Source organism: Gymnoscopelus microlampas (genome assembly GCF_963454915.1).
Source record: "Gymnoscopelus microlampas genome assembly, chromosome: 24".
Taxonomy (NCBI): domain Eukaryota; kingdom Metazoa; phylum Chordata; class Actinopteri; order Myctophiformes; family Myctophidae; genus Gymnoscopelus; species Gymnoscopelus microlampas.
The window spans coordinates 22220901-22241297 of record NC_139961.1 but is presented as its reverse complement, the minus strand read 5'-3'; the positions used below and the strand labels follow the sequence as shown (position 1 = coordinate 22241297).

Below are 20397 nucleotides of genomic sequence, written 5' to 3'. Positions count from 1 at the left end.
CTGGATCTAGATCTGTTGGGCAAGAATCCATCCTGTCACAATTGGCACCACACAAATTGAACAAGTGAACACAATAAAACTTCTGGGAGTAACTATTGATAGCTTGGTCTAAACATATAAACAATATTTTCATCATAATGGGAAGAGGAATCGGGATGACTAGGAAGTGTTCTGCTTTCATCACTCCATAATGAAATCAGTAATTCATTCTTTAGTTCTGTTGAATTTAGAATATTGCCCTGTAATCTGGTCGTCAGCTACAAAATCTGATTTGAAAATTACAGGTTGCTCAGAATAAAGCGGCTCGTCTGGCACTAGGATGTTCATATAGGACAAGTATTAGCTATATGCATGAACATCTGGCATGGCTAATGGTTGAACAGAAATTATGGGTGAGTCATCTAATGCTAGTACGGAACATTATTAGCACCAATAAGCCGTCTAGCTTGGCTCATCAGTTACAAATGACTTCTGAACATGGGTACAACACCAGAGGAGCACCTTCTGGTAACATCTGATCTACAATCCATAACAAAATGACTTTCAAAAAACAGATCAAGAAATACCTTGCAAGTAACTTGTATGTAACTGTTATTAGTGTATTTGCTTAATTTCACTGGACTTTTGGATTTTATTTTATTTTATTGTTAATTTGTCTTTTTGTATTAATTTTTATTGTAAATGTTTGTATTTTACTTGTATTTGTATTGTATTTGCTTTGTTCAGGACCCCAGGAAGACTAGAGGCTCATTCGTGTGTCTCTAATGCCCTTTAATAAACAAACATAAACAAACCCCCAGAAGAGAAGATTTGTGTAAAAAAGAATACAAATTCCTCAACATTTGTGTGGGAGGTACAGGAGCGTACAGAGAGCATGGGAATGACACACAGAAAACGGGGACAAGCTGCAGTTAACAAAGAAACGTAAAATTATAACCTTTAATGTTGTTTTATGCTTTTGCTTTTCTTTTTTTGCTTTATTTTTAAGTTATTTGTAATTTTTCTGTAATTGCTCTGTAAAGCACTTTGAGCTGCATTTCATGTCATGAAAGCTGCTATACAAATAGTTTTACTATTGTTATTATAACCAACCATTGTAAAAGTGAATCTGTTTTCTGAACATTGTCAGAACTTTGCTGTGTATAAAGCTATCCTACCAACCAGGTGTGAGGGACGTTAAATATTCTACATGTTAGACAAGTACAATGCTGACACGATGGATTCTTTTGGGCTTGACGACTTGTGAAAACAGAACAAAGAAGGACGAAGACTCAGATATAAAAAAATATGATACTAATAGAATAGAAAAATAGTCTGTGTTTTCCTTTGGTAAGCTAATATGCTCACTAATTGCTTAAAAACTATACATTGCATGGGTCTTTGACTGAACGACAATAGGGAAACTAAATCAAAGGGCACCTGGTCAAAGTCTCATTGAAATAAATGACATCTTTATAAAAGATGAAGGACAGAGGAGGAGACACTCATAGGTCAGGTAACGTTTCCAACAAAACCGATGACAATGATGAAAGATAATCTGCACCGATTCAAGTGCAGTGTTCGCATGAAAGTAATGAAGACAGCTCGGTATCTCTCACACACACACACACACACACACACAAAGTTCTTACTGTTGTCAATGAGGTCCGTGTGAAGCCCATTACTCTGCTCTGCCAGGTCTATAGCCATCCTAATGTCTTCTAACCACCTGTCCATCTCTGACGCACAGCTGGAGAGGACAGACAAACAGAAGGGAGTCAGAAACCGAATTTTCAATGTGAGAAAATAATGCAACATTACTTTGCAACAAAGCGATATCTATCAAATCTATCGACAGTCAATGAAAGGAGACGAGAGAGAATAAAGCCTGATATATTATGCACCGAAAAATAAGTGAGTATATAATGTAATAATATATAACATACAAATTCAGGTGTTGAGAGAGAGAGAGGGAATCAGTGCAATCATACCTGTTGAAATAACAAATTATTTCAGATATTCTGATCAACAGGTATGATTGCACTAACAAGGAATCTTTCTTGGTGAGGTTGATGCATTCATGTGAATAGCAAAAACATAAAACAAATATTCATACAGTAAGTTATAAGTGTAATGCCAATATAACTCTAAATAAGAATAGGTTTGAAATTGTGATGCAGTTTTGAGAAAGAGCTTCAGATATGAATGCTTATTTAATGGAATTAGTAGTTGTCATTAATCATTTAAACTGTTATTTCTAAAGGAGTATGAGGCCATTCATTATGGATGATGTTGCGTTTCTCTCATGAATTATTCACCATACTTCCTTCCCCCGTTGTTCAGATTATTTTATGTCTTTTTTATCTTTTAAAGTTTTATGAATACTACAGCAAAAACTAGTTCATGGGAGGCTTGGCGTGTGTGTCATACCTTGCAGCTACCACCACAGACTGGCGCTGTCCAAACAAGGTGAAGGAATGAGGAACTCCCCACTCCTCTTCACTTTCTCTGATCTACACACACACACAAGAATGTTATACCTTACCCCATTTAACACGTTATCCCATTTAAAGAAATCTTAAATCTGTTACACTCACATACTAGTTGAACACAATCTTTGATTAATGATTGATTTTAATCACTGTGCTTAAATTTGTCATCTTAAATCAGTATTATTATTAATACAACTACTACTAATAACAATTATTATAATATTCATAAACCATCATACTAAAGGTTGTTACACACCGGGGCGATTTTTTCGTGCGAATAATGCGTTTTTTTTAAAAACCTTATAAAGTCAATGGCTCCGTACATGGAGCGAAAAAGCGAAAAAGCGAAGCGAAAAAGCGTCTTTTAATTATTCGGAACGAGTCCGAATTTTGCGTATATTCGCTATATTCGCCGGTGTGTAACAGCCTTTAGAATGTAGATTTATTTGTCTGTAACAGTAAATCATACATTATTGAACAGTGTATGGTAACCATTGATTGATCTCACTGTAACATGATTTAGGATAAGCCTTGTCCTGTTGACACATAATGATAATATGAGCTTGTGAGTGAGAAAAAAGTCACCTCTAAAATGTAGAAGTCTAATTTGGCCCTATATAATAATAATAAATGCAGCATTAATGTGTATGCAATAGCATTCCTAAGGATCATTGTTTGTTAACGCAGTTAAACCAAGGTCTGAAGGAACAGTCCATATTCCAATTGGAATACGGACTCGTATGGATCAGTAACTATGCTGCATTAAAAACTTGGGATGCTGGCAGTAACTGTTTGTACTGGGCAGCTCCCAGTGACCAACAGTAGAAGACTGTGGTTGTACTGGTCAGCTCCCAGTGACCAACAGTAGAAGACTGTGGTTGTACTGGTCAGCTCCTAGTGACCAACAGTAGAAGACTGTGGTTGTACTGGGCAGCTCCCAGTGACCAACAGTAGAAGACTGTGGTTGTACTGGGCAGCTCCCAGTGACCAACAGTAGAAGACTGTGGTTGTACTGGGCAGCTCCCAGTGACCAACAGTAGAAGACTGTGGTTGTACTGGGCAGCTCCTAGTGACCAACAGTAGAAGACTGTGGTTGTAGTAATAGCTAAAAGCTAAGTCAGCTTCCCACTGGTTAAACAGAGGTTATAAGTGTCACGTGGTCGTGTGTCATGGACTGTGTCGTGGTCATACAGTACGTACCGTCATGCCGTACAGCGGCAGCTGGCCGTGAACTTTAAATTGGTTGGACGGTGTCATACCTCGACTGGTATACACTAGACAATCACTGAACTGAATATGAGAGAGAGAGAAATTGAAAAGAATGATTGAATGCAGATTAATCGACAGTAGAGGAAGTCGGGATGAAGGGAGATATGGAAAACGAGTGGAAATTAAGAGCAGAAGGAATGATGAAGGACAGAGGAGGGGAAGAGAAGAAAGGATGGGAAAAGAGAAAGAGAGGAGAACAAATAAATGTATTGTGATACACAATACCAGAGCCCCTTTGTGCGATATGCTGCCTCTACCGATAAACAAAGGGAATTATGCCGTTATGTGTAAAAGCAAGCTAGCTAGTCATTGTGCACTGTTATTCGTCATAGTGTGTATGGGAGGGAGAGAGCAGATTTTAACCATTTCAGACATTTTTTTTTACTTTTTGACAATAATGACATGGCAAATTGTTTCGAAAAAAGCTGCGATGCGACACGTTGTGAGCATGTAGATTGGCCACATATTTGGACCATTACTGAAAATCTTCACCTATATGCTATGGCCAAAATATGGACGCCAGGGACAGTGTTGGAGGAGCCAGGTTGTTTCAACAGATCGAGGAGCAGCCAGTTATCTCCAATGAAGCCTTCATACAGCACATATTATGTCCAGGCCTTGGGACTAACAAACTGTTATTGTTCAATGCAGCTTTAAATGGAACGTTGAGACAGAGAAGAGGCTGTGAGGTCATACCAGGAAGAACATCCTCTGTTGAAGGCCTTTCCCGGACAGCTTGCTGAGACAGCCGAGCCTGATGAACTCCTAGACGCCACACGCAAACATGACAGAGACGAACAGTAGAGAGGGAAAGAAAAACGTTTGTCAAACTGTCACCTTAAGTCCCTCATCTTCACAAGTCAAACATCTCACAGGCTGATACATAATCATATTGGAGAATTTGATACTTATTTTCTGTTGCAGACGGTTTTAACATGTTCTCAGATTAAACTTCCCACAGGTCCAGAAAGTAAAATGGAGAGGATTCAAGTCAGTGGATCGGTGATGCCAATGCATTTATGTCCGACTTTAATGATACCTGCACAGAACCACTCGGAGCAGGAAGAATTCTGGTACCAGTATCTATGGCTATCACAGTTCCATACAAAGTGCTTCAGGTATTGTTTCTCTGACCCTTGTCATTTATGTGGTTTGCAACCCAAACAGAATTACTTTCAAAACATGGAAAGAAATATTTATAATATAATTGAAATGTATTTCCGGGGTCTAAAATACATCATGTATTATTTGGGGTCAGTTTTTGTTGATTTCCAAAAAACATAATGTAATTTATTTTATTTGTATGAGACTTATCCTTTCATCTGTCTCACCCTGCCAGCGATAGCCAGGTTGTCGATGCCTGTCAAGTCTTTTTTTAGTTCTAGAAGCTTCTGGAAGTTCTCCATCTTCATCATGGTGCCCTGGAGCTGCAGCACCAGCTCTGAGACATCAGCCAAGGCAGCTGGAGAGGGAATTAGAACAGGAACAGTTTAGGTTGTGTTTTCTCCCTCAGCTAAACATGTCAATCTGGGAGTGCTTGAGGGCACATCAGAAGCACAGCAATCTTCCAGCTGAGACATCAGGGGTTGCCAATTAGAAAGGAGAGGAAAATGGGGAAAAGCCAGTTCAACCACTTTCAAACTGGCGTCCCGATTGTGGACATAAAATAGCAGATCTACAAGCTCACAGTGCGTTGCATCACAACATGCTGTGAGGTTGAAGATCTGTTATATTTGCCATTTTCTCTTGGAGCTTTTTAAAAAAAAGCCATTATGCAATATGGGAGCCGCAGACAGAGGCTATGGCAATTTAGGGGTCCTTGGCATGGAAGATTTGGGAACCCCGGCCTGTCATAGCAGAAGTAACCGTGTTGGCACAATACATAAGAGTACTTGCTCTGTCCCTTGCTCCGGATGAGGTGAAGGCTCGCCGGTTTATGTGGGTACATTAGCATTTTTTTGTTGGCAAGGAAGAACCTCGGGGGGTCTGCCCCTTAGACTTCATTTATACTTCATTGCACAAGCTTTTCCACAGGTGTCGCTTGACAGAAATGACACGTCAACGGTGCACCCTTTCAGTCAGAAATATGTAATATTTGTCAAGTGGTATAAATTAGTCTTACGTTATACCAGTGATTCTCAAAGTTCCGGGGACCCCCAGGGGTCCTTGAAGGTGTTCCAGGGTGTCCCCAGGCAAATGAGTTTATATAGCAATCGGTTTAACCACTTCAACCCTATTTTATACTTCGGTTATTTTTTTAAAACAATTTGAAACATCTTGGTCCTTTGACATGAAATGTTTGAGAACCACCGACTTATACAGCTTGTACAACCGATCATAATATCCATGGGGCGTTTGGTCAATAAAACAACACACACACACACACACACACACCTCTGGAGTCCCTGAAGTCGTCGTGGGTGGGGGGGTAGTGTTTGCAGAGTCTCTCCAGGATGAGTTTGTAGTGGAGCAGGCGATGCAGCGGCCGGAGCAGGAACATGTTGAACGGCAGGTAGCAAACCTTCTGCTGCTCAAAGTCTCTACACGCCGCCTCCACCCTGCGACTACACCTGACACACACACACACACACACACAGATGACAATCAAAGTCTCTGCTTTCTCTGTGGAATTCGTGATCAATCAGTTGATGAGACAATAGGAGTTGGAGACAATATTCTAGATGCTGATGGATATGCTTTAACCCATTCAATCCGGGAACGTATCAACAAATGTCTTCTAAATCCTAACAGGTTTCTGAAAAACGTATGTTGCTATATATCAGTGGTGCTCTAACTTTTTCATGTCAAGGACCCCCGGAAGCAAAGATTTGAGTTAAAAATGTTGTTAAAAAAATGATACGTATTCAAAGATTTTCACAACTGTTCAAGAATTTTCTGAAATAGCAGAGCTACAAGCTACAAGAGCTACAAGCACTCGGTGCCGCACTATGAGCTTGTATATCTGCTATTTTTGAATAGCCCAAAGTATAAAATAATGGTTATAGCTAAAAATCTAAATGTGTTCCCGGATTGAATGGGTTAATATACACGATATCATGGGGAAAAGTACAATAACACTAAGGTCGGTGGTACGGTAGTTCTGCCAACGAACACAGGGATCCCCAGACCATAGTTATAGCTGCTACAAGGACGAGCTGTACCAAAACAATAGCTAAGAGGCCTAGTGGAGCTATCTTGGCTCCTACAAGCTACAAAATATTAGATCCTCTCATAAAGCACAAATATTAAGAACATAAGGTACTAAGTATTGAAGTTTAGATATAAACAATATGATATAATTCTACCACTATTCTTCCTCAGCCTCCACCCTGCGACTACTCCCGACACACACACACACACACACACACACACACACACACACACACACACACACACACACACACACACACACACACACACACACACACACACACACACACACACACACACACACACACACACACACACACACACACAGGACAGACAGTCAAAGAAAACAGTGTTATCTTGGGTCATGTACTCACCTACACGCACGTTCGAGTTCCACCAGGCACTCAGAATGCTTCTGCAGATGCACCGATAGTTGCTACAGAGAGAGGGGAGGTATCCATATTGTAATTAACTTTTTGGACACTGCCTTTGAAACCACATATGACCATTCTTGCTTTTATATTATTTGTGCTATATTATTTATATAGTTAAGCCAGTGCAGGAGAGACAGACAGTAGGAAAGCTGAGAGGTAGACAGTGTTGGAGAGAGACAATAGGATAGGACAGCTTAATGGGACAGTATAGGAGACAGACAATATAGGAAGGCTGAGAGGAAGACAGTGTAGGAGAGACAGACAGAGTTACCTTCAGACCCTGAATGTTCTTAAGGAGAACGTCTCCAACCCGTTGATAATCTCCCTTGATATGTGCGTTGGAACGACCCTCCCTGACACACACACACACACACACACACACACACACACACACACACACACACACACACACACACGAGGAGACAATATTAGATGACTAGATAAAATTACAAGCATATTCAACATGATCATTTATCAGTAAATGTAAAGGATAATCCTTATAAAACTGAAATAAGCAATGTAAAATGTGATTAAAATACAAACCTTGATGAAAAAAATAATAAAAGTGCAGTGTGAAATAAAAACCTTAAAATAAAAATAAAATAAAAATTCTATAAAGTGACAGAGACAGCCAGAGAGATGGGGACAGAAAGCTTGAGATGAAGACAGTGAGACGAAAATGCAGTAACAAGTGGTCACCAGCAGGTGTCAGACAAGAGCAAGCTTTAAAACACAGGACTTGCACTCCCATAAACCCATTCATCTTTGTGTGTGCGTGCGTGCGTGGTGTGCGTGCGTGGTGTGCGTGGTGTGCGTGGTGTGCGTGCGTGCGTGCGTGCGTGCGTGTGCTTCAGTGATTTCAGTTTTAAATGCAGAAGCCTTCAGGAAGCATGATACAAAATGTCTCTCCTAAAATGCTGTTCCAAAGACATTCATTTAATTATTATTTATTTTTTCAAAACCTTGTTGTTGTTATACAGTCCCATTACAAGATTTCAACAATGTATTAGTATATTTCAATTCGTCTTTAATGTTCTTCCATTAATACTTCAAATCTGGAATATATGGAGCACAAATGAGGCTGAAATAAAATGATACAATATTTAGTGATTTTTAAAGCATCACATGGTTTGGCACCACACTATACCTCCTCTTCCACGATTCCACCTCCAGGCCTCTTGAATCATCTGACCAATTACTTGTATCTGTTCCTCTGTCCTAAAAGTCTATACGGGTGATTGGATCTTTCAACACTGCTGCCCTGAGGCTTTGGAATAGCTGACCCCTTTGTGTCGTTAGGTCTTCCCTTTTTGCCCCCTGGAGGCCGTCATAGACCATCTTAAGATGCACCTTTATTCTTTAGCTTATATATCAGCTTAACCACTTGAACCCTAGCATCCCTGGCCTATTCTGAGGGGGAAATTTGCAGATCTACAACATGTTGCATTGAGATCTCCAATACTCAACATTTGCCCATTGTACATTACCCATTGCTATTTCATAGTGTAGGTTGGGTTCTGTATTTCTGATGCTGAATTGTGCCCCCCTTTTTAAACCTTAATTTCTATATTTTTTATCTTATCTTGCAACTGCTGTTGCAAAGTCTGCTGGACATGCCACACCAACATTTTGCTGCTTGTACCCGACTACCTCTATGAGTGAGTGACAGATAAAACCCCCTTGATTCTTGCCATACACTTAATGTTTTCATGTTTTTACGCTTTAACTTTTTATATTATTTGAATTTATTGTCATTTTAATTTAGTAATATATTAATTCTACGGCACTTTTGTCAACTATTGATGAATGAAATAGATTTGACAAGAGTGATGGTCTGTAGGGATATACTAGGAAGTTAATACTAGGTAAGTACTAGTGATGCGCGGGCCGACCCCGTGGGTTAAACCTGCGGGGCGGGCGGACGGGTCAAGATTTCAGACGCCGTTATCGCGGGCGGAGCTAGCCTGGTAAACCCTTCCTCCGGAAATCTCATTTGTATTTACGAGATGTCCGGAAGGGGGGTTTACCAGGCTAGGGCGGAGCGGGTCAACACGAAAAAACATTCTGGTACTTTCTCTCTCTCCCGTTTTGTCTCTCTCTCCTCCGGTCTCGTCTCTCCTCCTGGAATCATGAGCTTGTGTTTAATGTGTTGCTTATTTGATCAATTATGCACAGCTGCCTCTAATGATATCCCCGCCGCATGTCAACTTTATTTATTTGAATGTCCCTTATGTTGTAGTAGTAGGCCACTCACTGTATCTATCTACGTTATCGTTTAATGTTCTCTCATCATGTAGCCTACACTATTATAAAGGACAGGAAAAATATAAATTGTCTACAGCAGCTAAACCTGGTGTTCACATCTCTCTCTCTCTCTCTCTCTACCTACTGTCCCCCCTCTCTCTCTTTAGTCTCTCTCTCTCTCTCTCTCTCTCCCCCCCCCCCCCTCTATCTAGTCTCTCTCTCTCTAGAAAGCGATTGAATGGACCGTATGGACGGACTTGACGTTGCTAGTGTGTTGAAAAGCCAGTCGGTAGGCTACTTTTAGTTTTTGCGGGACGGGCCGGGTCGTTGATGATTTGTGTATTGTTTTGCAGGACGGGTTAAGGCGGGGCGGGCGGATTACTGTACTGTCCTGTTGGGGTCGAAAACCAGCAGTACTAGAGGTCCTGGTAGGATATAAAACCAGCAGTACTGTGGGTCCTTAAGGACCAGGGTTAAGAACAACTGAGTATTATTTTGCTAAATGCATCTCTCTCTCTCTCTCTCGCTCTCTCTGATACAATCTTCCAACATGTTCACGCTGGCAGTGTGATGGTTTTACTTTTGTATGGATACACAGCTGTGTGTGCATGCGTGCGTGTGTCAGCTTCCAGGGCCGTCAAACCTCTCCACACCTCACAACAGTACTTTTCAACACACACATACGCACATTGTACAAGTGCTGTTGTGACTTGGAAGTGAGAGACAGCTGTGGGTGGAACTGGCAATACGCACCCCCCTCCGCCAACACACACACGCACGCACAGTCTTGACTCACACCTATGGTACCAACACATGTCTCCCACACATGAACATCTACTGTACATCAGTCATGCTAGGTGTGCTTTCACAGTCGCACATATCAATGCACGCACACACGCATGCGCACACACACACACACACACACACACACACACACACACACTGCGAGCACACGCACACACACACACACACACACACACACACACACACACACACACACACACACACACACACACACACACACACACACACAACGTGGAAGCACATAAAAGTCATCTACACATCTGTTTTCAGTTGTCTTTCCCCCCAAAAAAGATTTCCTCGTCTCCTTTTGAGTCTGCGTTTAATTTCTTCTTCTTGTTTACCAGGGAGTGCACTTCTGCACTGGCTCTTCTCTGTGTTGTGAGCAACTCATTCTACAGTCATGAAATGTCAGAACTGTAAGACCCAAACTATGACTTATGCGCCCTTGAACAAGGCCATTATCCCCTAACCACTGCAGCAGAGCTGCTCAGTTGTAGACTGTTGTTGTACTGGGCAGCTCCCAGTGGCTAACAGTAGAAGACTGTGGTTGTATTGGGTAACTCCCAGTGGCTAACAGTAGAAGACTATGGTTGTACTGGGCAGCTCACAGTACAATAGACTGTGGTTGTACTGAGCAGATCCCAGTGACCAACAGTAGAAGACTGTGGTTATAATGGGCAGCTCACAGTAGATGACTGTGGTTGTACTGGGCAGAAGAATATTTCTGTAAAGGTGCATGGTAATCTTTATCAATTAAGGTTGAGAGGGAGAAGGGGGGGGGGGGGTGTCCCATGGAAGTGGGATAGTGATATTTTGTTAAAGATTTATTTTTGGGGGTTTTAATGCCTTTATTGATAGGATAGTAGGTTGACAGTAGGCGACGCGCTGTCAGGCCACACGGGGCCTGTGGGCAATGGGCATCACTAGTATTAACCTAGTATTAACTAAAAGATAAAAAGATAGAAATTAAGGTTTAAAGAGGGGTACAATTCAGCATCAGAAATACAGAACCCAACCTACACTATGAAATAGTAATGGGTATTGTACAATGAGGAAATGTTGAGTATTGGAGATGGCAAACATTAATGGTTACCCACTTAAACCCTCTATAGCTTTTTTCCCTATAGCTTTTTTCCCTCTACACCAAATCTCTTCTACAAGCTCGCAATGCAACATGTTGTAGATCTGCAAATATTCCCCCCAGAATAGGCATGCTAGGGTTCAAGTGGTTAAGCTGATATATAAGCTAAAGAATAAAGGTGCATCTTAAGATGGTCTATGATGCCTCTGGGGCAAAAAGGGAAGACCTAACAACACAAAGGTGTCAGCTGTTCCAAAGCAGTGTAGAAGATCCAATCACCCGCAGACTTAAAGCAGGACAGAGGAAAAGATAAAAGTAATTGGTCAATGGTCAGATGATTCAAGAAGCCTGGAGGTGGAATCGTGGAAGAGGAAGTATAGTCTAGGTAGCGGTCGGGACCGATATTTTAAAGCTCACTCACCATTGAGCCAGCCGCTGCTCCACCTCTCTGAGGAAAGCCTGGTGGAACTTGTAGATCGGCTCGTAGTTGGCAGAGATGAGACTCTTGACCGATTCAGGCATGGCCTCATCTTTCCCTGGAATATTCTGGAAGGCCTAGTAGGCGCGCGCGCACACGCACACACACACACACACACACACACACACACACACACACGTCTGTTAGAGATGGTCACACACAACAGAGAACTAACACTTGAACACGCACAGTAAAGTGTTGAATTAGCATAGGCACAGATGTGCAAATACGGGCCCCTAACGAGCATTCCATGAATTTCAGTCCAAATAAAAATAGGCGTGTAATAACAGTTAATTGAACTAATCAATTAATAGTTTACGATTTTAAGAAAATAATTGATTCATCCACTAACATAAATTGAATTTGTTTCGTTAATTCGTTGTTATATTTAAAAATATGTACAATAAAGAATCAAAAAGTAATTGATAGAATAATCCCTAAGAAAATAATCGATAGTTGGAGGCCTAAATAAAAATACCCTTTGTTTCAACAATGTCGCCTTATCAGAATGCACAGAGAAAAGTAGCACAGTGTTTTTTAACCACAAGGATGCAGTGCAGTATAATCAGTGTCTGATACAGACGGTGCATTTCACTCAAAATGACTGATGAGGAATAAAGGTAAAAAATACAACATCCGCATGTGTGCATGCATACATTACACACACGTACATGCACGCATGCCCGACAGCTGGTGTGGCTTGAGGCAAACACAGCTGATTCAGGAGGCAGACGAGAGAGAAACAGATGTGGAAGAAGAAGAAAGAAAGAGTGAGAGAGAGAGAGAGAGGGTCGAAGACCTCAGCCTGCCCACCCAAAGAAAATATTTAAGAGGTGTTTAAAAAGTGCCAGCACACGCCTTCCTCCACATCAAAGAGAATGGAAACTACTGTAAAAATAAAAACAGCTGAGAAAGACAGGAGAAGAGAAGAGAGGAGAAGAGAAGAGAGCCGAACTGAACTGAACAGAACGTGTAAAAATAAGTTAAGAACAAACCAACTAAAGCAAATATCTCCTAACTGCCATATACACTGACCAAAGATGGCTCAATATAGAACCAATTTACTTTGTTCTTTAAAGCAGGGGTTTTCAACAGGTGGTCCGTGGACCACTGGTGGTCCATGAAGGTATTGCATGTGTTCCCTGACCATGCATTTAGTAATGAAGGAAAGTGAAGATTTGTATTTTTATTCCACGGAACAGATCCCTAATGACCTGATGGTGACCTATGATGATGTGTCAATGTTGTCAGTTACTGGGAAGTCGGAGGTCTAGAAATTCCACAGAAAAGGGAGTTAGAATCTCAAGAAGGGGAAGTGTGCCGGATTGCCTTGTCGCCATTATTAAGAAATGTGCCCATATAATCGCATGCGTCCGCTCACTCATACATAAGATACAAATCAGTATATCAGTTAACATGAGTTTAATGGAAGGTTGGATAAAGTAAAGCCCACTCCACACCAATGACTCGCCATGCAACTCATTGCAACACGCAACTACTTGCAACCACTATCCCCAATGGCAGTTGCAAGGAGTTGCATTGGTGCGGTTGACCTTCAAATAAGGATAACCGTGGGATAGGAATAGATCAGTGGTTCTCAACCTTTTTTTTAGCTCTGGACCACTCGTATATTTCAGTTAAATAATGTCCGGAGTTGAAATAATTATAGTACGTGCAAAATCAAGCCCTTAACAATCATTACACCACGCCTATTAATTAAAATTATTTTCTTACATTTGATGGAATTTTGAAATATTATCTAAACAGTGTAATACGTTTAACAAAGGCATTTTATGTATTTATATTTTAAAACATTTTCCCATTGACAACCTGCAGGCCTAATTATGCCATGGACCACTAGTAGTCCATGGGCCACCCATTTGTTGAGAAACAGTGGGATGTATAGACATGGGATGCATAGCAGCAAGTGTTACCAAAGCACTAATCTTAGCTCAAATCCCCACCCAACACAACAGTGGTCCCCAGGTTGATTCTTAGTCAGGGTGGTGGTCCCTGGTTCACAATCAGTTGAAAACCCCTGCTTTAAAGGATATCAACAGCATAGACGTCAGAAGCGCCTGGATGTCCCCCCACTATTGGGGAGACACTATTGCGATCGACTGGTCTATTTATTTATTTTTCCCGACCGGCGCTGGTCTAGCACCACACCATATTGGCTGCATGCTTGCCTCTCGCCGCAATGACCGTTCTGTTGGCTACGTGTAGTTGCTCTCTCAACTCATCAACTACTGTAGGTGTCAGACAAGCTAATACACAACAGATCATTGTTCTTTGTATGCTGGCTGTAGCCTAGGTGTGACATATACTCGGACTGCCAGAATCAAGTGCTGCTATGATAGACTGACTGACCAGGGATCAGATTACTGCAGCAGTTTAAGTGCGAGCCGAGAGAGCACGTACAAACTATAGGCTACCTCCGTGGAATCAAAGTGCACCGTGGCATGTATGATGTGTGATCATGGATTCATTAATAATCGAGGTGAATACCGGCGGTCCGGGTGCGTCTTTCTTTTTTCTTTTATTTATGTCGGCTCCACTCGGATCTCGGAACCAATTTCAGGTTCCATTAGGGTTTGGGTCTGTCATTTTGAACCTGTGAAGAGCTCTGTGTATATAATATATAATCTTATAAGTTCACTATTTATTCTGACTTCCTTATTACTACGTGATGTTTATTGAAATCCAATGTTTAGTTCTTCTAACTTTCACTACAGAGTAGCTTGAATGCCCCTTAAATAGAAAGTCTGAAAATTACTTTAACATTTACGATCTGTTCTTTATCCAGAGCTATAGAGCTTATAGTTAGTTAATTAAATTCCGAGGAGTCCATTTGGTTACTCTTCGGAGCCACCAAAACGAAAGGTGAATGTCATGACGTCACCGTTGTTAGTTTTATGTTAGATGTGACAAAGTATTGTATTATTGTCATTACCTGCTCATTGGTACACCTAAATCTACACTTTACAGAACAAAAGCCACTACAAGAGGTTTTGGATCTTACAGTGACATTGCCAGCCCTACTACATTTCCCATGAACACCATTGCCTTTAGAAGTGACTAAGATCTTCTTTCACTATCTGGTGGCTGTGTATTGAAAAGACTTAAGCGCAATACAAACTCCTTCCGACGTCCGAACTTTTCTTCGGAAAGGGAGGTGATACAACTACAAATTGACATCATTCCGAGATTTCGGAAAGGCGGTGGGTCTCAGAACTTTTCCTTGGAACCTGTGCACCTCCAGGTGTCCAGACTCTGCAAACTATAGTTCGGTAAGCCTTTCCATACCGGAACATTTTGATTTTTCTGACACTCTAGTGAGGTGCGACCCGTTTTGGTGATGTGATGATGACCCGTTTGGGAACGGACCATACACTTACCACAGTGATGACTTCCAAGTCTTTGAGGTAGGTTCGTTCTGTGGTCAGTAGCTCCTTGGCGATGAAGTAGGCCTTGTCTGTAGGAAACTTCTAGACATGCACACACGCACACACACACACACACACACACACACACACGGTGTTTAAATGACACATTCTTTGTCTGTATATCCTTTGGTTCTAAAGTCACACACCTGAATAGAGGACAATCAACAAAGAGATATTTTTATAACTTTTCTTCACACACTGATGAATTATACATTGAAAATATGAATACTATCTGGATGTTAATTGTATTTTTTCAATTGGTTCATATCATTCATTAAACCTACAACCTGTAAGTTTGATGTCCGTTGTCTCACTCTCCTGAGGTCGAGGTAATTGCAATGAGGTCCGAACTACAACGATGGCCGAGCATCTAGTGTCTAATCTGGTGCTCCTTCTGCTTTAAATAACGTTATTGACATTGTCAACTAGTAGGTATCCAATCCGACACCAGGGTCTACATTTCTCAAAGGAAAAATAGGGTGCCCACCTCTAACAATTGTAGAAGTGCTAGTTATTACTGTATTAACATATTCTACCATCCTATATTTGTTGAAATAAAATGTTATGCAGTAATTAAGTCCCGGACGGTAGCTTTAAAATATATTATACATATCTATCTTATTGGAGAATTCAATATGGTCACAAATCTCCAGTCTCCAATGTGTCCCTCCCATGGACACCCACCTTCCTTCTAGCCTCGTCTTCGTCCTCAATGCGAATGTATCCACCCTCAGTCAACAGTGGACTGGTAAGGGGAGATGGTGGAACGCCATCCACACTCTGTAATGGACCTTGGACGTCTGGACCTGCCTGTCCGTTCACTACAACATTGGCACTCGGCACTGGAGAATCCACTGGAATGGCACTGTCTGTAAGATACAGAGTGGATAGAAGAAGAGAAGAGAGGAGGGGCGGGGCGGGGGAGGGTAGAGGAAGAGAAGAGAAGAGAGGAGAAAAGGAGAAGAGGGGAGAACGGCAGAGAGAAAAGAAGAGGGGGGTTCTCGTGAGAAACGAGGGCAGGAGAGAAGGTGGAGATGGACGTTTTCGAAGGGAGAGAAGAGAAAAGAAGGGAAGGAGATAGGAGTGGAGAGAAGAGGAGGGGAGGTTGTTGGAAACAAAGTGAGAAAGGTAAAGAGAAGGAAAGACGAGGCCAGGAGATAAACAGGGAGGGGGAGAAGAGATGGGAGATAAGACAAAGGGGAATAAGTTAGAATGGGATTCCATTGACCAAACATTTCACCTACTGACATCACTTTGTTTTCTTGAAGTGATGTTGAACTTTGGTAGAATCTTCGAGTGTGCAGTATGGCTACTTGGACATGATAAGTGCAAATATTGTCCATCATCTTTGTATGTTCCTTCGGTGCTCTGTGAGCGAGCAGCTGTCATTGTATGGTGAAACGGATCTCAAAATGACACACACACACAACCAAGCTAATTCGGCCAATAAAAGTAACATTTAAGACAGCGATGGCAGTTGGTAAAATAGGTGGGAGAGAATTATGTACCAGGACTCATTCTTTTTTATAATGACATTTTTTTTTGCATTTGTTGTGCAAAAAGTTAGATTTTGAGATCTGTTTCACAGTACAACGAGAGTGAAAGGAATCCCTACTTCCAGTTTCTCACTTACAGAGTACAGAAGCAACAGAGCAAGATGATGGATAATATTTGGACTTATACTGTATCATGGCTGGGCAGATGTACAACCCAACGCTTTACTAAAGTTCGTTTTAAAGGGATACTTTTACATTTTAGTTGGCATTTGTTTCTTCTCCGTAACATCAATGATAAAGTTGACATGTTTGCCTTTCAGTTTCTCCAAAAATGGCTTGATGGTGTTAGCATTACTACAGAAAACAAGGGCCAATTAAATAATTAAATATCTGCAAAGTTGTATTTTAAGCCAAGACAATGAAGACACCATGATCCAAGCCTTAGTCTCAGTGTGATTTACAACTGGGTGAAGACAAAACCAACTAAAATCCACATTGTATCTCTTTAATAAAGCTCTTCTATCTATTTAAAAGAGCTCACTCAACTCGCATGTATTTCAATCTGTGGTTCACATGTCAATACTAGCTGAAGCCTGATTTATATTTCATTGCAGGCAAAAATAGTCTAATCTACAAGCACACAACGTGTCACAGCGACACATTGTGACTCATTATCTTGTAGATCTGCTATTTTGGCGCACAACAAAGTATAAATCAAGATTTCCTACATTCTGCACTAATTTACTTCAATTTGTCTCTTGATCCAAGACAGTTTAAGGAACCTGGATCTAGTCAAATTGAGCAGATTGTTAATAAAGTAATAACTGTAGGACAGGCAAAGTTATAAGTTACATGATTCTATGACTCTTTCTATCAGCACCATAATAATTGCACCAACAAAGGCAGGTAGCTATAGTCATCATAAGGCTTAATGAACATGATTATAAAACTATTCTAAAAATGGTTCCTGATGCTGAATTATATATAAGGTGTTCTTATTCCAGTCATTTCTATTAACCACAGCCACATAACTACTACTGCTGTGATGTAATCTTCCCATGGTGATACATTTCTTGTGTAATCTCATTTGATCTTATCTTGTCTAAAAGCAACTAGAAACACATTATGCATTTTAGCTATTGTGAATGAATATGCATTGTTCGTCCAATATTGCGTCACTATGTGTCACTGCAATCCACTGTTGTGTATTGCAGTACTCATGTTGACAAAGCCTTATGATAGAGACTGCCTTCATCAAAACTGCTTGTTATGGTTAAAAGAAAAAATAAATCACAGATTGTCAACCTAAATCCGATTGTTTGGATGTGACAAGTGGTTTCAAGTAATCGGACGCACAATCTGTACACTCGATAAAGTGAATGACTTCGCAATGTCAACATTTCGATAAATACGTAGAAGAATCTTTTTGAAGGAAGGTATTTTTTGCCACACTATTTATCCATCTTCTCACATCATAGCAATGGGATTTAGAATTAAAAAATCAGCAACATTTCCTTTTAACATTTAAATACTAACCACATCCTGAGTCAGCAGTTGGAATTAGACAATTGAGTATCTATTTCTACAATTTCTTACGGTGAGGCAAAGACACAAGTCTACAGAGGTCAGCCAACGTTTTACAACGTCTACTCACTACAGAGGCACTACAGCAGCACTCATAGAGTCCGTATGGATACTTGCCCAGCTGCAAAGTTTTACATCCCACTGATTGGCAAGCTTACATGCCACAAAGGATTATGGGGGAAATAAATAAATATGTCCACCACCGCATGCAGTTCTGGACAGAGGATGCTACGAAAACTCACCGCTGCACACAAAGATAAACTAAAAAGACAAACAAAAACAATGGATGGATAAATGGACCAGCTAACTACTGGCGTACTCAATACAGACAGAGAAACGCAAACCCAACCTCATGGCCCAACAAGACATGACAAAATAAAAAATTGATGGATAAATGAAGCAGCTAACTACTGGCATACTCAACACAAACAGACAGACGCACACCCAAACACGTGGGCATCCAACTAGACATGACAAACTAAACAATAGAGGGATAAATTAAGCAGCTATACACTACTGGCGTACTCGATACAGACAGACAGACGCACACCCAACCACGTGGGATATCCAACAACTAGACATGACAAACAACTTCTACATCTACCACAACACCACATGCAGGGGCTTAGGTTGAAGTTGTGTATATGTGTGGGGGCGGGTATATGGATAGAGGCGGGTACATGGATGGAGGTGGATATATGTGGCGGGGTGGATATATGTGTGGGTATATGGGTAGAGGCGGGTATATGTATGAGGGTGGGATAATGTGGGGGTATATGGGTAAAGGTGTGTATGTGTGTGGGGTGGATGTGTGTGGGTATATGGGTGAAGGTGGGCATATGTGTGGGTGTATGGGTAGAGGCAAGTATGTGTGGGAGTGGGTATGTAACGGGTATAGGTGGAGGCGGGTACACAACATGTGTGGGGGCCGGTATGTGGGTATGGATTGTATATGTGTGTGTGCGTGTGGGGGGCAGGAGCGGGGGCTTCTTTCTACTCTACAGAAAATTCCAGAGTCCCTTTTCTTGCAAGACACGGGGTCATTTTTATTTACGCTAGTGCACAAAACCATTTACAGTGTTAAGAACGAGAGAGAGAGAGAGCATTCCAAAAAGGTGAAAAATAGAATATAGAAGCATAGAAAGAAAGTGTGGACAAAGCCACAGTGTAAAAAAGGACAGGTGCAGAAATACAAAGTGTTACATGAGTGATAAGGTAAAGCAGTGGGTGAGTCTTTCAGTCATACATTCAGAGTGCTTTGTGAAAAAAACAACGATCATTTCTGTGTCCAAACATTCTTCTTAAGGGAATACGCCAACGTTCTTGGCAAAATACACTAATTGGTTTATTAAACTTTAACCCAAGTGTTCATGACAGTATGTTACATTAGATTTAATTATTTGATTATAATCAAATGTAATGATTATTTTTATAATAAGGAAGTAATGGTTGCATCTTTTTGACAGCTGGAAATTTGCCTAAAAGTCGGTGTGTTCCATTAAAAAGAAAACAGTCAGGCTGGTTGTCATGCCAACAAAAAGAAGGAGGATCTTCAAGGTTATATTATAGTGGCACCATCAGCCACAAGCTGGCCGACTTCTCAATTTGTGTATAGTAGTTATGACCTACATTCAATCATTATCATCAATAATTATTATCAAAACTGCTGTCAAATTACAACATGCACACAAAATCACAACCTATCATTCTAATATGTACAGTACATTAAAACAAAAAATAAAAGAGCTTGGATGAGGGACTTGCTGGAAGGGCTATTTTGGTTAAGGGCAACAGGAAGTGGACTCATAAGCATTTTTGTGTTCATGTGTGGGCCTGTGTGTCCCCAAATGTCCGACAAGACTTCAGCTTTCAGCTGCATTAACAAAATGCCACATCCTGTACTGTATACTTTTGAGACTTTCTTTTTTCTCTCTCTTACA

General features: G+C 41.0%; 1 protein-coding gene across 2 annotated transcripts in view; it reads right to left on the bottom strand.

The window, feature by feature from the left end:
* Positions 1–20397, bottom strand: part of LOC311040368 (FERM, ARHGEF and pleckstrin domain-containing protein 1-like) — a 72285-nt gene that overhangs the window by 6244 nt on the left and 45644 nt on the right. Inside the window, exons 14-24 of one of the 2 annotated variants that reach the window (XM_084050613.1) lie at positions 16062–16246; positions 15330–15419; positions 11875–12008; positions 7596–7677; positions 7265–7326; positions 6135–6310; positions 5072–5202; positions 4437–4505; positions 3672–3761; positions 2410–2492; positions 1632–1729 (exon numbers count right to left, since the gene is read on the bottom strand). In XM_084050613.1, coding sequence (XP_083906739.1) covers positions 1632–1729; positions 2410–2492; positions 3672–3761; positions 4437–4505; positions 5072–5202; positions 6135–6310; positions 7265–7326; positions 7596–7677; positions 11875–12008; positions 15330–15419; positions 16062–16246 — 1200 coding nt within the window. The remainder of the gene's footprint in view (positions 1–1631; positions 1730–2409; positions 2493–3671; positions 3762–4436; positions 4506–5071; positions 5203–6134; positions 6311–7264; positions 7327–7595; positions 7678–11874; positions 12009–15329; positions 15420–16061; positions 16247–20397) is intronic. The other variant, XM_084050614.1, reaches the window with a different exon arrangement.